Raw genomic sequence first — 17,826 nt, 5'->3', positions numbered from 1 at the left:
TGACATATGGAACATGACTCAGATCAAGTAGTTGTCATTGCATAAAATCACTTTTACAACTATAACATGATATAAAGAACACATAACATAACATAACATTTTCAGATATTGAGACAGGAAACGTACAGGATTACACAGCAATGGAGAACATTATGTTCATCCATTATGAACAACACTGAGTTTGCCATTACAGTGGCTCCTGGCAGTGGTTGGGAAATGTTAAGTGAACATTTTGTCCTGGAAGCTGACGTGGAAGCAGAGAAAATGGGCAAGTGTAAGGATTTGAGCGACTTTGACAAGAGCCAAGTTGTGATGGCCAGACAACTGGGTCATCTCCAAAACTGTAGCTCTTGTGGGATGTTGGATGTTTGTTCATGAACTTTTTGAACTTTTTTAAGTTTGTTTTTGCTCTTGTGGAAATCACATTTTGTTGGCTATATTCCCATTAAGAGGATTTACTTGACACCTAGTTGGCAGTACTCATCAAGAATACACTATGTCCAGGGGCGCAGCTTATAAACAGGCAAGGCAGGCAACTGCTTGGGGCCCTGAGCCGCTAGGCTAGCCGCCCCCGAGACTTGGGGCCCGAGGGCTGTTTTCACCAAAATGTTATACATTATAACATATTGGTGATGAACAGTGGTCAGAACGGCCCCCTGGAAATTTTCGCTTCGGGCTTCAGTGCAATTTCTTCTTATTGTGTGGACTCTTTTTTCACGGCTTGAGGCGGCTTTTTCTTCTGCTCTCCTGAACCCTCTAGGCTGACATGATGGACACTGTTCCTTGGTAGTGTGAATCACAACTCTGTCTGAGGGTTTGAGGACTTTAAATGTTATAAAAATCAACACATGTGGAGACTGGCGATAGTAGTTTACTTTGCGCAGTCACTTTTTGCCTCCTTCCTTGTCAAGAAGTTTGGCTTTGTTCTTCTGCAAACCATTTTTTGCTCACTATATTCCCATAATCCACATTTTCTTGACAAAGCACAGACAATTGGTTGAAGATGCTGACTACTTGGCAGTACTCTTAAAGCTTATGTTATGTGCAATCCTGTATATTTCTTGTTTCAATCCTGAAAATGTTAATACATTTTGAATGTGTATCTGACCCTTCTGTCTCCACTGCGTTCCCTCTTTCATGTCATGCGTATTCCTTATATCATGTTATAGTTGTAATAGTGGGTTTACGTAATGACAACTACTTTGGTTCATTTTAAACTCCATGGCCTGATTCATGTTCTTTCTGTCAAACCTTATATCTCATATATAATCAGAACACTGGAACATGTTCAGACCTTTACCACAAAATGTTGAGATGATGGGAAAGTTGTTCTAATAAAGCTTCTTCATTTCTGCTGTGTGATGTAACCAGTATGATTTTCAACATACATGAAGCATTTAGGGCAAACAGGCAAGTTGGGGCCAAATAGTAGTTTCATAACTAAAGGTGTTTTGAAGGGAGGAGACAGTGGAAGAGAGTGTCTGACAGGATATAAATACTCTCACAGCATCAGGGATCATCACACTGGCAGCTCCAGCTGGAAGCCAAGAAGAAGAAGAAGGAGAAGAAGACTTGCACACAACTCAGCTCATCAGCTCACACCTTCACCAGGTGAGGACAAAGTGGGTGGACAGAAATGGAGGATGACAAAAATGCATTTATGTTTAGACTTTCACTGAACTCCAATTTGTGTAAAGCCATCACTGTCAGACTAATCTCTATAGAGGAAAATACTGCATGTGTAAGTACAGTGAACTGTCAGCCTTCCTGGTTTTTGTTTTTATCATCCTTCCTGTTGAGGAAACTTGATTCCCAGTGTTCGGGACGACAGTGTAAATGAAGCACTGAAGTCTGTGTGGTCACTTACAGGTTGGAGAAATGGCCTCTGATAACATGAAGGTTGTTGCCCTGGGTCAACCTTTCACCCTAGGAATGCTCTATGATGCTCGGAAAAATGAGCTTCTCCCAGGTAAGCATGATTTAAATTTAACAAAACTAAACAGCCTTTTCAAGTCCAGCCAGCCAGAAATCCTCTATTGGATTGAGGTCTGGGCTTTGACTTGGCCCCTCCACCTAGCATACCTAGACCTGTATGCTTCAGGTCTTTGTCTTGCTGGAAAATAAATTCTCTCATGGTTCTCTTGCAGACTGAATAAAAATATTGAATTGAATCATATTGTCCTCCAGGATTTTCATAGATTTCGCTGCATTCATTGTACCCTCTACCTTTACAAGCCTTGCCCAAGCTTGCTGCATCCCTACAGCACGATGCTGCCATAATTATAGCGAGGAATACTGAATAACCAGTGACTGGACCCTCCAGAAACATGTGTCTTTATACTACAGTCACTGGAGAGACATTCACTGTAGTCGGGTAATCTCAATTTCAATCATTCTGAAACTACCAGCACCAATTGGTTGGACCTGTGCTGAATTAGTTCAGTCAGTTTAAAGGGGATGAATATTTCACAGGAAACTGAGGTATAAAAATAAAAAACTACAGTAAACCAGCAAGATACTAAAAACCATCAAGTTCAGTTCCTTTCAATTCAATTCAGTTTATTTATATATTCACAACAAAAGTTATCTCATGACACTTTCCAATTAGAGCAGGTTGAGAAGAAACTCTTTCATTAAATTGTAAATAGAGAGAGCCCAACATTCCCCCTTGACCAAGCACTTGGCCACAGTGGCGAGAAAAAACTGCCTTTTAGAAGGCAGAAACCTCGGAGCAGACCCCGGGTCTAGGTGGGCGGACATCTGCCTTGACGAGAGAGAGAGAGAGAGAGAAAGATAGACAGACAAAGAGAGAGGGAGAGGGGGTGGGGCGTGAGAGAAGGAGCACACAAGCAGAGATGCATAGCAGCAGTAATAATACCAGAAGTACTGGAATTGTAGATAATGATAATGACAATGAAGTATACAGAAGGTACTATGGTGATTATGATAGCAATATTAGTAACAATAATAATGGTAGTAGCTACAGCAGAGTAGTAATGGTACTAAAAACAAGATTATTTTTTCAATAAGGAAAGATTGAAGATTATGACTGAACAGTAGTAATCACAGTAACTTTCGAGCAGGACTGCAGCAGAAGGTCCATCCACGATCCATGAGAACCTGAGAGAAAATAAAGAACAAGGACATCAGGTGATGTCAAGGGATGAATCAAACAAACAAGCAAATGTATTAGTTGCTGAAAAATTAAGAACCTGCAACATGCACAAACATAAAGGATTATGATTAGGTCCTTTGTAATGTTATGTTAACAAAAATATTTTTCTGCTATTTGGTGTTTTTCCATTTTCTATAGGTTTGAGACTGTGGGATGATGAAACTCTACAAGCAAAAATAACTGAAACCAGTAAGCCCTTCAGTGAATTTGAAATTACTGCATCTGACACCATTGAATCCAAGTCTTCCATGCTGAAAGTTGATGCTTCTCTCAAGGCCAGTTTCCTGAGTGGACTGGTTGAAGTTGGAGGATCTGCCAAGTATCTGAATGATAAGAAACAGTTCAAAAATCAGAGCAGAGTGACGTGTCAGTACAAAGCTACCACCAACTTCAAGGAGTTGTCAGTGATTGACCTTAAAGAAATGAACACCCAGCAGACAGGTATTATTGAGAAGGGTTTGGCAACTCATGTAGTCACAGGCATCCTGTATGGGGCAAATGCTTTCTTTGTGTTTGACAGTGAGAAGTTAGAAGACAGCAGCGTTCAGGACATCCAGGGCAGCATGGAAGCTGTGATAAGGAAGATCCCCTCATTTAGTATTGAGGGCAGAGTTGACATCAAGCTGACAGAAGAAGAAAAAGATCTGACCAACAAATTCTCCTGCAAATTCTATGGAGATTTCATTCTTGAAAGCAACCCTGCAACATTTACAGATGCAGTGAAGACCTACGTAGAACTTCCAAAGCTACTGGGAGGGAATGGAGACAACAGTGTTCCACTGGAGGTCTGGCTGATGCCACTGAACTTTTTTCACTCTAAAACTGCTGAGCTGGTGAGTGGGATCAGCGTTGGACTGGTGAGGAAGGCACAGGATGCTCTGCAGGAATTAAGAGAAATCAGAATGAGGTGCAATGATTCTCTGGATGACAAAATGGTGCAGAATTTTCCACAGATTCAAGCTGAGTTAACCAGATTCCAACAGTTGTGTGATTACTATGAGTCCAACCTCAAGCGGACCATGGCAGAGAAATTCCCCCTCATCCGTGAAGGTAAAGAAGATGAGAGCTCGGTAAACCAACTCCTTGAAGACAGACAGAAGTCACCATTCAGCTATAAAAATCTAGACAAGTGGCTGGATCAGGAAGAGAGAGAAATCAACATCATCAAGTCCTGTGTAGATACCATGGATGGAATGAAGATTGTCCGAAGTCAGTCAGAGCTGGACAGAGAGGTTCTTGCTCCAGGTGTAGAGGAGGCCCTGTGCTTTGTTTTCACTTCCCTGGAGACTCCTGACCCTGGTCTTGATGTGATGGCAGCCTTCTTGGAGTCACGTGAAGCAGAGAGTACCAGTGAAGACCTGTGGTACTACTCAGGTGAAGCAATAACCAAAACGAGAGAAGAAGCAGAACGAGTTGGCAGTCTTGCCAAAGCACTGAAGAGCAGCAGCCGATTTCTTTTCCTGATAGGAGCCATTGATAACAACAAACACAAAGGAGCAACCATCTACCATTACAGAAATGGCATCCTGGTCACTGATGACTTTTCAAACCCCGACCTTCCTCCTGTGAAGAGCATCACTGACAGTAAAGATTTGATGTGGTGTAAGTAATTGAAATGCTTTGAGTAAAAACTATCCTGTATAATTTCCTCTCCTCCAGAAACCTGTTTGACCATCACAATGATTAATAGCACATTTTGTTTTCTCTCTCCATCAGATGCCACTGATCTCACCCTGGATCCAGACACTGCATACAACAAACTCATTCTGTCTCAAGAAAACAAAAAGATATCCTTTGGAAACTGGCAGTCGTATCCTGATGTCCCAGAGAGGTTTAATGAACTTCCTCAAGTGTTGTGCAAAGAGGGGTTAACTGGGCGCCATTACTGGGAGGTGGAGTGGAGCAATACTTCTAATGATTCTGTGTATGTATTGTTAGGGTACAAGGGAGTTGATAGAAAAGGAAAAGGTAAAGGGGCCGAACTTGGAAATAATGATATATCGTGGGTTTTTGGCAAAAGATCTGATACAAACACACTTAAGACCTTTCATAATGATAAGGAAATAAAATTACCTATTCCCTCTGGAGGCCTCAATAGAGTTGGGGTGTTCCTGGACTGCCCTGATGGCACTATGTCCTTCTACAAAGTCACCTCTAACAGACTGAGTCACCTCCACACCTACAGCGCCACATTCACTGAGCCTGTTTACCCAGGCCTGTGGGCTGCACACGACAACAACTATGCATACTTTTGTTCATTTGCATAAGAACAATGACAAGGATTTGTTAGATCCTTGGTCTGCTAATAGGTTAATTTACTTACATTTAAAGTTTACAGAAAAACTTAACACCCCATTTTAGCCTCAACATGTACCACTTACTAATTAGTAAAAATGCATTCAAATCCAGAGGGAATGATAGGATAATTAATGGTGTCATAAAGTGACTATACATGTCATTATGTTTGAGTTTTAAGCCTTTTTCCCAAACTGACTTTTGCTTCACAACTTCACCGTCAGTTTGAATTTCTCTCAGCTATTTTTTATGGTAATTTTCTATCCTATTGATGATTAGCTTCAATCAATCACATCAGTATGCTGAAATAAAAAGTCATAGTTTAGCTGGTTGGGTTGAATTTATCAAGCCAGGCATAAGATTACCTTAAGTGCATATTGATGAAATTTGAATGTTTGCTCCTTTTCTTCTTTGTGCTTTGTGTATCTTCTTAAATGACAAGAGGAATCTTTCAGTTTTTCTCAGGTGTGTACCTTAAATCTGGCATCAGTTTATTAATTTAAACCACTGCTCACAGCATTTTGTCAGAATTTTAAACACACTGCTGATGCTTACTGACACTGAAACACCTGTTGGATATGTTCACTGTTCTCTTGAGCAGAATATTCAATAAAGTGGAGACCTCAGCTTACCACTGTGTGCTACGTCCTTATTTCCTGTTGATTTCAAAGTTGAGTGTCACAAAGGTTTAAAGCTCAATCCTTTCTGGAACTTGTAAATCATAAATCCAGGACATAAAGTGACTTTCTCTCTTCACTGTATCATATAATATCACAGAGGAAAGTAACATATGTTAAGCCTGTACACGATTTTTAACAGTATGTTTATTAGCTTTTCTGAATTCAGAAAGGGCTGCCAGATTTAGTAGAACTGATCTGATCTGAGTGATCTGAGCCTTCACTGGTCTGAAGTAGCAATTCTCAGCAGCAGATATCTTGGAGTGATCTATAAAGGTCATCCTGGTAATAGAATTCCTTATCAATAAGAAGCAAAATAAGCAAAAATCAAAACCTCAGGATCATTGACAGACTTACTACCAGCCTTCACATCACTGGTTGTTATCACATTGGCACAATTATCTCTTATGTTCTTATAATTATTAAAAAAGTACTTCTTACAAAATGTAGTGCGCTGTGAGATGCACAATCCAGTTTCAGTTTTCAGTAGAGGTCAAGTTTCAAACGTGTAAACCTCACCAGCAAATCATTTTGACTCGACTGATACAAGGACTTACAACAGAAAGTTACAACTGAAAACATATCTGTGATGTGCCAAACAGTGAAAACTGATTGAGAATCTGTGAATCACAAACTGGTTTGTGATGAAGGCTGCACATAGATCGAACATGAACCAATCAAGAACCCTGGTCCCTCTGGGATTTAAAGCTAAAATGGCTTAAATCTAAAGCCACATTCATCTCAACATTCTTCATCACTGCTCTTTACAGTTGAGGTCAAGTTTCAAGCATTTAAATCCCATCACCATTCTCAACAGTCTGCCCCACATCTTTCATGGTTTGGACTCACAGCTTGAAACAACTTTTCCTCTCCTTTAACATGATATTCATCTCTTAAAACACAGTCTACATAGTGGCTGCAGTTTCTTTTTTGCCTTTGAGGCAACTCCAAAGTTAAGATCATCAAAGTTCCATCCATTAAAGGCGCTGTTCAGACACTCAGACAGAATGGACATTTTTTGTTAAAGAGTCAAATCCTTTATGTTTTACTAATTCAATTCAGTTTTATTTATTTATCAGTTTATAGCACAAAATTGTCTCTGGGTGCTTTACAGAGACCCAAAGCCTGAACCCCCGAGCAATCAGACAGTGACAAGGAAAAACTCTCTTTTAACAGGAAGAAACCCTGAGCAGGACCCGACTCACAAGGGAGAACCATCCTGCTGATAGTCGGCTGGGTGAAGGAGGAGAAGAAGAGGTAGACAGGGCAGAGAGGACGAAAGAGAGACAGAAACATACATGCAATAAACATCATACAGTACAAAAGACAAACGACAGATTTTTTTAATTGGAATGCTGAAAGGCTATATATTGTATTTCTTTGTTTTTTAGCTGATATGTTGTTCAGGTTCAGACAGGCAGATGTGGTCTGTCAGAGGGCCGGATGCAGTTCAACATGTAGATCTGGATGGAGAGAAACCTGCAGAAAGATACAGAGAGAGAAAGAAAGGGAGGGAGAGACACAAAACTACGAGGAGAACTGGACACACAGTTAGTGACATAAAATAATGAATTGTATGTTGATCTGATGAGGGGAGAGGAAGAAGAGGAAAGGAGGTGGGGGAGTAGAGATGGTGGTGGTGTTGGGGAGGTGGGGGAACTGCTCGGTGGATCAGGTTTGTGTCCCCCAGCAGCATAGGCCTATAGCAGCATGGCTATGATAGAGATTAAAGATTAACAGTTAGTCACACCTGTTCTACCTGTGGCTGTCTGTCAAGAAGTGACTGTAACTATGCCTACCAGCCCTACACACTTTGTTTGGTGCTAACTATATGCTTTACTAAACAGAAACATTTTAAGTCTGGTCTTAAAAGTGGAGGTGGTGTCTGCCTGTCGAACCCAGATTGGCAACTGGTTCCACAGCAGGGCTGTCTGATAACTAAAGGCTCGTCTTCCCGTTCTACTTTTATGAATTCTGGGAACTGTGAGTAAACCTGCACTCTGTGATCTAAGTGATCTATTGGGAATATATGGGACTATTAGATCCTGCAGGTATGATGGGGCTAGTCCATTTAGGGCCTTATATGTAAGTAGGAGAATTTTAAAGTCTATTCTGAATTTTACCGGAAGCCAGTGAAGAGAAGCTAAGATGGGGGAGATATGATCCCTTTTACTGATTCCTGTTAAAACTCTAGCTGCTGCATTCTGGATCAGCTGCAGGCTATTAATAGAGTAATTTGGACATCCTGACAATAGTGAGTTGCAACAATCCAGCCTGGAAGTAACAAAAGTTTTTCAGCATCACTCTGAGAGAGGACACTCCTAATCTTAGCAATATTACGGAGGTGAAAGAAGGCGGTCTTAGAGATCTGTTTAATGTGATGAATAAATGACACGTCCTGATCGAAGATGATGCCGAGGTTCCTCGCAGTCGTACTGGAGGCCAAAGTAATGCCGTCCAGAGAGAGAATATTATCAGCTATTCTATTTCTAAGGTGTTTGGGGCCTAGAACAATGATCTCAGTTTTGTCTGAGTTTAATAATAAAATATTGGAGGTCATCCAGTCCTTTATGTCCTTAAGACATGCCTGGAGTCTGGCTAACGGCTCTGTTTCTTCAGACTTTATGGATAAGTACAGCTGAGTGTCATCAGCATAGCAATGAAAGTTTATGCCATGTTTCTGAATAATATTTCCTAGAGGGAGCATGTATAAGGTGAACAGGATCGGCCCGAGCACTGAACCTTGTGGAACACCGAGGCTAACCCTTAAATGTGAAGAGGAAACATCATTAATATGAACAAAGTGAAATCTATCTGATAAATATGATTTAAACCAGCCTAGTGCTGCCCCTGTGATCCTAGTCTCATGGTCTAATCTGTGTAATAAAATGCTGGCAAAGGCAGCACTGAGATCCAGTAAAACGAGTATGGAAACAAGCCCATGGTCTGATGCCATGAGGAGGTCATTTCTAACTTTAACCAGTGCTGTTTCTGTGCTGTGATGGGCTCTGAAACCAGACTGAAACACTTCAAACAGATTGTTCCTGTGTAGGTGATTAGTTGACTGACTTGCAACCACTCTTTCAAGTATCTTGAAACAAATGGGAGGTTGGATATCGGCCTATAGTTTGCCAAGATGTCTGTGTCAAGTTAAGGTTTCTTTAAGTAAAGGCAATACCAGTCACTGAGTGTGACAGCTCAAGACAGGAAGGACTTAGCCCGGGTGGTGAGGACAGCACGGGGGATTGTAGGCATGCCCCACCCCAGCCACACGCACACACAATCAAACACTCTCAGCACACCATAGACTGGCACTAGATGCACTTCATTCACTTCACTTTACTTTGTGTTTTATATTTTTGATATTTTTGCTGTTATTTATATGTGTACATTTGAGCCGAGAATCTTTACAAAATTTCGTTTTGCTTGCATAATGACAATAAAGACTCTTGATTCTTGATTCTTTACTTCCAACTGGAGTTTCCAATGTGAAGATCTTTCCTACTGATCTGACCTACTGACCACCCCAGGTTTTGCCCGCTGATGTGTTTCCTGCACACCTTTCGTTTACTTTGTCAGGTTTCGGTTTACACAGGACTCAGGCGCAGATATAGTGAGAGAATAAAGAGTTTATTTCTCTAAGCAAAACCCCAATCCAACCTCCCACAGAGCTTCAGAGAAAGCAAAAGGCTATGAAACTTTCCTAGGACTCAAGGATCTAACTAGGCTAGAGTACTACTATCTAGTAAAACAGAAAATCACTCCAGCAGGAGGAAAATCAAACAAACTAGGAAGAAAAAACAAAAACTTCAAAGAACAAAAAATCACTCTAAGCAGAGGATAACTATCTAGAGAAATACTACTAAGAACTAAAAATCACTCTTAATAGAGGAAATCTATCTGAAATAACAAACAGAATTAGAACTGAAAATCACTCCGATAGAGGAGGAAAAACCAAAGAACATAAACAAACAATTCAATATGGCTAAACCTGAACTATGAAATTTACAACAAAAATACACTCTGTTTCAGAGGCTAGAATATAACGAGACACGAGGAACATATACATACGAAGGCTGTGGCATGGAAGAGAGCTGGTGTGAACATGAGGAACGAAACACACTGGCACAAGACAAGGGAAACGCAGACTATTTGAACACATGAGGATGATGGGGACCAGGTGGAAACAATCAGGTGGTTGGGAAGACAATCAGACTGGAGACATGAGGAAGGGCAAGTGACCTGAAACGAGAGGAGAGTTACTTTTCAAAATAAAACAGGAAGTGACGAGACATAAACCCAAGACAAGACCTCACCGCGGTGTGACACACTTTATTGAATATTCTGCTGAGGAGGACAGTGAACATATCCAACAGGTGTTTCAGTCTGACAGGAGTCACATATTGAAACGATATGCACTTTATCAACAGAACTTCAGTACAAACGGCTGAGCAAATCAAGAATTACAACAGAAAGTTACAACTGAAAACATATCTGTGATGTGCCAAACAGTGAAAACTGATTGAGAATCTGTGAATCACAAACTGGTTTGTAATGAAGGCTGCGCATCAAATCAACACGAATTCTAATCAAGAATCCTGGTCCCCCTGGGATTTATTTAATACATTGTTTAATTGGTGAAGCATGTTAAAGCTACAGTGACTCTAAAGTTGCTGCTCTTATATGAATCCAGTCAGGACTAAGTAATTGCCACATTTTCCAACCCAGAAGCATGGGTACACAGGCTCAGTGAACTTGGCCTGAAAGGTGTAGAGGTGAGTCGGGTCACCAAAGGAGACATTGTAGAAGGACAGAGTGCCAGCATCATAGTTCAGTAACACCCCAACCCTTTCACAGCCACCACAGGGAAAAGGACCCTCCCACACCTTACCATTGTGCCATGCTCTGAGTACGGGTTGTGGTGAACCAGGTGCAGCATATTGGCCAAAGCACCACGACATGGAATTGTTTCCAAACTGGCTGTCTGAGCTTGTTGATTTTCTGTCAGTCTCACCGTATGCGACCCCTACATAAACAGATTCATCAGGACTGGTGCTCCATTCCACCTCCCAGTAAGAGCTCTCCTTCAGGCTGTCTCTAGAAAACACCTGAGGACGGGTGTTACGTGCAGGCAAGGGCTCTGTGTTTCAGTTTCAACATTGTTTGAATGTTGCCTGCTCTGGCCCCAGGAATGTAGACTACGGTTGCTGGTTTCGCTATCTTAATGTTTCGCAAAACAGAGTCTTCAATTATCAGAGCTGCTTCTTCGGTGGGTGTGTCGCCGAGTGGGGAATACCTACATATTCCCTCATTCCAAATCGCTAAGCTTCGCCTCCAACCTAACCAACAGGCTACAGTTTCTACAAATGCCATTATCACTGAAGGAGGCGGAAGAATAGCTAAAGATTTGACACACCGAGCAGGACAGAGCAGCAGAACGGGAGAAGGAAGGAGAGGCCATAGTCAAGCGTAACTTACGACTTAAGACTGATAAGATAGTGATAAGATAGAGGCGAGTGCTTAACAACAGTAATGTGAGTTTTTAGTGTGTAGATGAGCTCTAATATGGACAACAACGAAATAGCTTTAACTGAACAAGAATCTAGAGCAGAGCAGTGTAACAATGCAACGCTTAGCACAGCGCACGACAAACGGGAAATGACGGAGTACGTTCACCTGAACACGTCAGAGTCTCGACGTTCCCAGACGTTCAGTTACCACAGGTAGTGAATAGTTAGGTCCAGTTGTATTGTACTTTTTAAAATTATTTTAGCAGAACCACACAGTTTTCTCTTCACCCCACATTTTTAGGAAAAAAACTTGTTTAGTTTGGTATAACAATAAAAAAACTTTAAGTTCTCCACCACCTTGGCTTCCACCTCAGCAGGGACGTAAGAGTATGCAGCCAACCTCTCTGGGCGATCAGGATATGACTGCCATGCTCCATATGCTGCCTTTATGTTTCCCTCAGACAGAGTGAGGCGGTTGTTTGCAGTGTCTGGATCCAGCGTGAGATTAGAATCAGAATCAGAATCAGCTTTATTGGCCAAGTTTGCGTGTACAAACAAGGAATTTGACTCCAGTTAGTCTTTACTCTCAAGTACACAACCTAACATATTAACACCTAACATATTAGAGTAAAAACCACATGGGGGCAGCAAAAAACATAAAAGATACTGTATACAATAAGATAAAGATAAAAATAAAAAAATTCTATATACAGTAACAGTGAATCTGTGGAATAGTGCAATGACAGTGTAGGTACACACGCCTATAGTTTGGGATTTAAAAATAAATGAGCCTTTGATAACACATTAACAGAGTAGAATTGGCAAATAGACATCTGTGTTTTAAAGAAAAAGAACTTCACTATTATACACTTTACACTGATCATGAGAGGCTGACAAATGGCCTGTTTTGTCATTCTGGTATGAAATCTTGAATCTTGTCCATTTGTTGGACAATCAGTGTGGAGGCTTTCTGTCATTTTCTATTCTGTCTGTTGCTCCAGTGACCAACGTTCTCCATAGGAGGTCATCAGAGGATCATTAACCATCATTTCAACCTTCATCAAAAGATGAGCAGAGACCTCACGGCCCTTTAACTTGTGGAAAACTTTAAAAGAACAACCATTTTTATATCATATGGTTTGACTCAGCAGGAAAGAAGAAAACAGCACACACACTTCGACTCAGCTCTTCGCTTTATTGAATTTTTGTCTGGAGAAGAGAACAAACACGTCCAATCAGAGTTGTAGATAAATGTCATCATTACATGAACATACAGATCAAAGAAATCAGACACTGATGTTGTCTTCACATCAGGAAGGCTTCAGCTTTACAAACACCAGCTTTCTAACAGCGACTCTCCTCTCAACCAGCAGAGCCTTCCTGAGTCTGTTTTCCCCTTCAGCTTCCCAAAGATTAATGGAACCCATGATCACTTAAAACCACACCAAAAGAAACAGAACTCAATCCTGAATAAACACAAGCATGAATCAGGCTATAGGAAGCACAATAATCACAGTTTAAGTTATATTCTGTGACTGTATTTAGCTAACACAATATCATATTAATAATCTCTCAAGCATCAAAGTTTCAGCGATTACAGCAAAGCCACAAGAAAACAGAATATAAACTTAGCAAAGCCAACAATACGACCTTCTGACCTGCTGCTCGTCCACGCATGGTTTTCTATACTGAGATCCAAACAAGGTTATGTGAGAAAGAAAAGTCTTATCCTCCATGATTCCTCATCATATTGTACTGCAGGTGTGGCACATGGTGCACTGGTTAGCACCGTCACAGCATGGAGGACTAAGTAGCTCTACTCTGCAATACAAAAACAAAACTTCTCTATTCTTATTCATGGATGCAGCTGCTAAAATCTGCCTGTGACCGTCCTCATTACGGCTTAAAGCATCGAAACTGCCACAGTTTTCACTGTAGGTCTGCTTGAAAATGCAAAACTATGAGTAACTATGAGTGGTGGAGTGAAAGAAGAGGACAGAGTTGGTACAGGAGAAAGACACCTAAAATTGTCATGCAAGGCCTTCAGACTATTGATAACTGATGTATAACATAGTAATTTAAGAAACTGAGTACTTGTCAAAATAAAAGCTTGCTGTCAGATGATTGGAAAACCAATTGCCTCCTACAAGAAGTTTACTTGTCAATTAATCATCAATACCTTCACCATTTCCTACCACGGACTAAATTTGGTCTCAGCTACCTGTAAAACTCAGAATCCCAGAAGGAGGAATCAAATAAATCACTGACAAAATTCTGTATTCAGCATCTGACTACATTTTAGATCAGTTTGATCTGACCAGGTTCGGAATCTTTGAACCCAGCCAAGAATGCTGGGTAAACTGCCTCCCTGAATTTGGTTTTGAAGGTGTGAAGGTGAGTCACCAAGTTGGAGTCGACCATGTAGAAGGACAGAGTGCCAGCAGGCCAGTTCAGATACACTCCGAGTCGTTTAAAGCCAAGAGAGGAAACACTAATAGGTACGGCTTTACTGTTATGAAGATGGCCGTATTTAGTGTTCTGATGAGAGTAAAGAACCCAGGATAATTCATTGTATCCGAGTGCAACCTCTGAATCATATGATTTCCTCTTGATGCCTCTATATGTGACACCTGCACGGACACAACCACCCCACTCCACCTCCCAGTAATGGCGTCCATTCAGACCCTCTTTGCACAACACCTGCTTATATGAGTCAAACCGCTCTGGCAGACCTGGATAAGAGTTCCATTTTCCAAATTTCGCTTTTTTGTTGCCCTCAGAGAGAGTCAGGTGGCCCTGTGCCGTGTCTGGATCCAGGGTGAGGTCACAGTAATCTGATGGAGAAACCAATAAGTAATCTGTTATTACTCATCCACATCATCCAATGCATTGTTTATGTTATTATCAGGCTTCTGGAGGAGTACTATCTGTACAGGACATTTTTGACTTGATAAAGCATGAAAAATTACTTACACCAGATCAGATCTCTTCTGTCTGTGATCGTCTCCGCAGGAGGGGGTTCAGGCTTTGAAAAGTCATCAGTGACCAGGATGCCGTTTCTGTAATGGTAGATGGTTGCTCCTTTGTGTTTGTTGTTATCAATGGCTCCTATCAGGAAAAGGAATTGACTGCTGCCCTTCAGTCCTTTGGCAAGATCCCTGACATCTTTGGCTTTGTCCCTCAGTTTGGTTATCACTTCACCTGAGTAGTACCACAGGTCTTCACTGGTACTCTCTGCTTCACGTGACTCCAAGAAGGCTGCCATCACATCAAGACCAGGGTCAGGAGTCTCCATGGAAGTGAAAACAAAGCACAGGGCCTCCTCTACACCTGGAGAAAGAACCTCTCTGTCCAGCTCTGATTCACTTTTGACAATCTTCATTCCATCCATGGTATCTACACAGGACTTGATGATGTTGATTTCTCTCTCTTCCTGATCCAGCCACTTGTCTAGATTTTTATAGCTGAATGGTGACTTCTGTCTGTCGTCGAGGAGTTGGTTTACTGAGCTCTCATTTTCTTTACCTTCACGGATGAGGGGGAATTTCTCTGCCATGGTCCGCTTGAGGTTGGCCTCATAGTACTCGCACAACTGTTGGAATCTGGTTAACTCAGCTTGAATCTGTGGAAAATTCTGCACCACTTTGTCATCCAGAGAATCATTGCACCTCATTCTGATTTCTCTTAATTCCTGCAGAGCATCCTGTGCCTTCCTCACCAGTCCAACGCTGATCCCACTCACCAGCTCAGCAGTTTTAGAGTGAAAAAAGTTCAGTGGCATCAGCCAGACCTCCAGTGGAACACTGTTGTCTCCATTCCCTCCCAGTAGCTTTGGAAGTTCTGCACAGGTCTTCACTGCATCTGTAAATGTTGCAGGGTTGCTTTCAAGAATGAAATCTCCATAGAATTTGCAGGAGAATTTGTTGGTCAGAGATTTTTGTTCTTCTGTCAGCTTGGTTTCAACTCTGCTCTCAACACTAAATACGGGCATCATCCTTATCACAGCTTCAATTTTGACCTGGATGTCCCGAACGCTGCTGTCTTCTAACTTCTCACTGTCAAACACAAAGAAAGCATTTGCCCCATACAGGATGCCTGTGACTACATGAGTTGCTGAGCTCTTCTCAATCATATCTACCTGCTGGGTGTTCATTTCTTTAAGGTCAATTACTGACAACTCCTTGAAGTTGGTGGTAGCTTTGTACTGACACGTCACTCTGCTTTGATTCTTGAATTTCTTTGAATCATTCAGATACTTGGCAGATCCTCCAACTTCAACCAGTCCACTCAGGAAACTGGCCTTTAGAGAAGCATCAACTTGCAGCATAGAAGACTTGGATTCAATGGTGTCAGATGAAGAAATTTGAAATTCACTGAAAGGCTTATTGCTTTCAGTTATCTTTGCTTGTAGGGTTTCATCATCCCACAACCTCAAACCTAAACATGAGAAAATGTTGTAAAATCACGCTGTGGACATAATCACGGGCACAAATGCTGTGAAAATGGCAGTTAAGTTTCTTCATTCATAGCTGCATATGGTGGCCAACAATATATCCAGGATTTGGTTCAGATTCTGAAATGTAGTCAGTTATTGATCATAAATTACCTCTTAATTTTTGCACTTAGTAGTATAATCCATCAAATTAAAAAAAAATGTAACCTGAATACTTTCACTCACACTTACGCTGCTTATACTTCAAATTGAAACACTGAAATAATTAAAAATAATAATACAAACATCTGACTTGCATTAAATATGTTTTATATTATATATAAAGTATTATATTACATATTATTATATCTATTCTTTCACAAATATATTTTTCTCAGTGAAAATCTCAAAACATTGTCAGCATTCAGCACATTCAGCATTCACAGCAGGTCCAATCAAATCACTAATTTTTTGTTGCTGCTTTGACTTTGCTCTTATGACACAAGAGGGGCACTTTGTTAAACTGTTCATTGTCAAATTGTAATGTAAATTAAAATTCTGTTACCCATCAATCATCATTCAGAGAGCACTTTGATTGATTCGAGAAACCTCTTTCTGTTAAAATCTTGTCATCAAGAAAAAAGGTTCATTATTTTAAAATCACTAAGTTTAAAAGAGCTGATATGTAATCCAGCCTGAGTTGATGGTACTTGTTTTTGAAATGTGATTATGTGTTCCTGATTACATGTATTCATAACTGCTGCGTTGAATATTTTAGCATCCCTTAACTTGTGAACTAATAAATGGTTATAATTACATTATAGAATTGCAAAGCATTTGCTAATCCTTGTCATGTTGTGTATGAATGTTAAATAGGTGAGGTGAGACTTACCTGGGATCAGTTTATCTGCACGAGCATCATAGAGCATTCCCAGGGTGAAAGGTCGACCCAGAGCAACAATCTTCTTGGTATCAGAGGCCATTTCTCCAACCTGCTGAGAAATGTAAAGTAAGTGACCACACAGCCTTCAGTACTTCATGTACACTGTCTTCATCAGTAGGAGTTTCCTCACCTGGTGAAGCTGTGATGATCAGCTGAGTTTAGTGCGAGTCCTCTTGACTTGGAGCTTCCAGTCTGATGTTCTGTGATGCTGCGACATTATTTATATCGTATGAGATGCTTTCTTCTACCGACTCCTCCCATGGCACGCCTCAAGGCATCGAAATTTGAGTATAAAGGTGTTTCCGCAATCCTGGCATTTCTGTGGTATGAATATCTGAGCAGCTGGAATTACGTCTTATCAAAAATGAATGGGATGCCAGGACAAGTTTGTACAAATGCAAAGGTTTTATTGTGATTTGCTTTTCTTCAAATGTCATTCATGCAATATGTTTTTGAAAGCAGGGCAATGAGGGCAGTCACAACAAAGGTTGTTCTCAGTATTTCAACCAACATTTTACACAGAAATGTCAAGGTTTTGAAAACATCTTTATACTCAAATTTCAGTGGAGGAACTCTGAACTCCATTGAAATATTCACTTACTTTACAAAGTGGCTGTTGTCTTGAAGTGTGCCATGGGAGGAGTCAGTAAAACCTTCCACTGTCTGTTCAGTTTGTCCTCACCTGGTGAAGGTGAACAGATGTATGTTTACTCTTTTACTGAACTTCGGTGTAAAACTTCACAGGACTGTCTACAAGTACTGTCAGGTTCTCCCTTTGTTGTGTCGTCTCAGTG

The 17,826-nt window shown here is 40.9% G+C and overlaps 2 protein-coding genes across 3 annotated transcripts; one reads left to right on the top strand and one right to left on the bottom strand.

Annotated features, from left to right (window-relative positions):
* Nucleotides 1-1,878: 1,878 nt before the first annotated feature.
* On the top strand, nt 1,879-5,442 carry LOC124053125 (neoverrucotoxin subunit alpha-like). The gene is made up of 3 exons (XM_046378090.1): nt 1,879-1,969; nt 3,302-4,777; nt 4,892-5,442. Exons 1-3 carry the CDS (start codon nt 1,879-1,881, stop codon nt 5,440-5,442), a joined length of 2,118 nt encoding a protein of 705 aa, XP_046234046.1.
* A 7,390-nt stretch (nt 5,443-12,832) lies between these two features.
* On the bottom strand, nt 12,833-17,246 carry LOC124053236 (neoverrucotoxin subunit beta-like). Of its 2 annotated transcripts, none has more exons than XM_046378279.1 (4): nt 17,163-17,246; nt 16,982-17,084; nt 14,631-16,094; nt 12,833-14,491 (listed from the first exon to the last, which is right to left on the bottom strand). In XM_046378279.1, the coding sequence occupies exons 2-4, from the start codon at nt 17,070-17,072 to the stop codon at nt 13,956-13,958; spliced, it is 2,091 nt and encodes a 696-aa protein (XP_046234235.1). In that variant the 5' UTR covers nt 17,073-17,084; nt 17,163-17,246; the 3' UTR covers nt 12,833-13,955. The 2 variants fall into 2 exon arrangements, with proteins under 2 accessions (XP_046234235.1, XP_046234234.1); XM_046378278.1 differs by having other exon boundaries at nt 16,982-17,081.
* Between the last annotated feature and the right edge of the window lie 580 nt (nt 17,247-17,826).

The sequence above is a fragment of the Scatophagus argus genome, chromosome 21, assembly GCF_020382885.2.
Source record: "Scatophagus argus isolate fScaArg1 chromosome 21, fScaArg1.pri, whole genome shotgun sequence".
Lineage (NCBI taxonomy): Eukaryota > Metazoa > Chordata > Actinopteri > Scatophagidae > Scatophagus > Scatophagus argus.
Note: the sequence above shows the minus strand (reverse complement) of the source record. Positions and strands in the feature narration are given on the sequence as shown.

What these genes read in the sequence shown, in the direction of transcription:
- LOC124053125 (XM_046378090.1), top strand. Translation starts at nt 1,879, where the DNA reads ATGGCCTCTGATAACATGAAGGTTGTTGCCCTGGGTCAACCTTTCACC. An exon ending in GAAAAATGAGCTTCTCCCAG is followed by an intron (nt 1,970 to 3,301) that starts GTAAGCATGATT and finishes TTGGTGTTTTTC; the next exon opens with CATTTTCTATAGGTTTGAGA. An exon ending in CAGTAAAGATTTGATGTGGT is followed by an intron (nt 4,778 to 4,891) that starts GTAAGTAATTGA and finishes TCTCTCCATCAG; the next exon opens with ATGCCACTGATCTCACCCTG.
- LOC124053236 (XM_046378279.1), bottom strand. Translation starts at nt 17,072, where the DNA reads ATGGCCTCTGATACCAAGAAGATTGTTGCTCTGGGTCGACCTTTCACC. An exon ending in TGCAGATAAACTGATCCCAG is followed by an intron (nt 16,095 to 16,981) that starts GTAAGTCTCACC and finishes TCTCATGTTTAG; the next exon opens with GTTTGAGGTTGTGGGATGAT. An exon ending in CAGAAGAGATCTGATCTGGT is followed by an intron (nt 14,492 to 14,630) that starts GTAAGTAATTTT and finishes TTTCTCCATCAG; the next exon opens with ATTACTGTGACCTCACCCTG.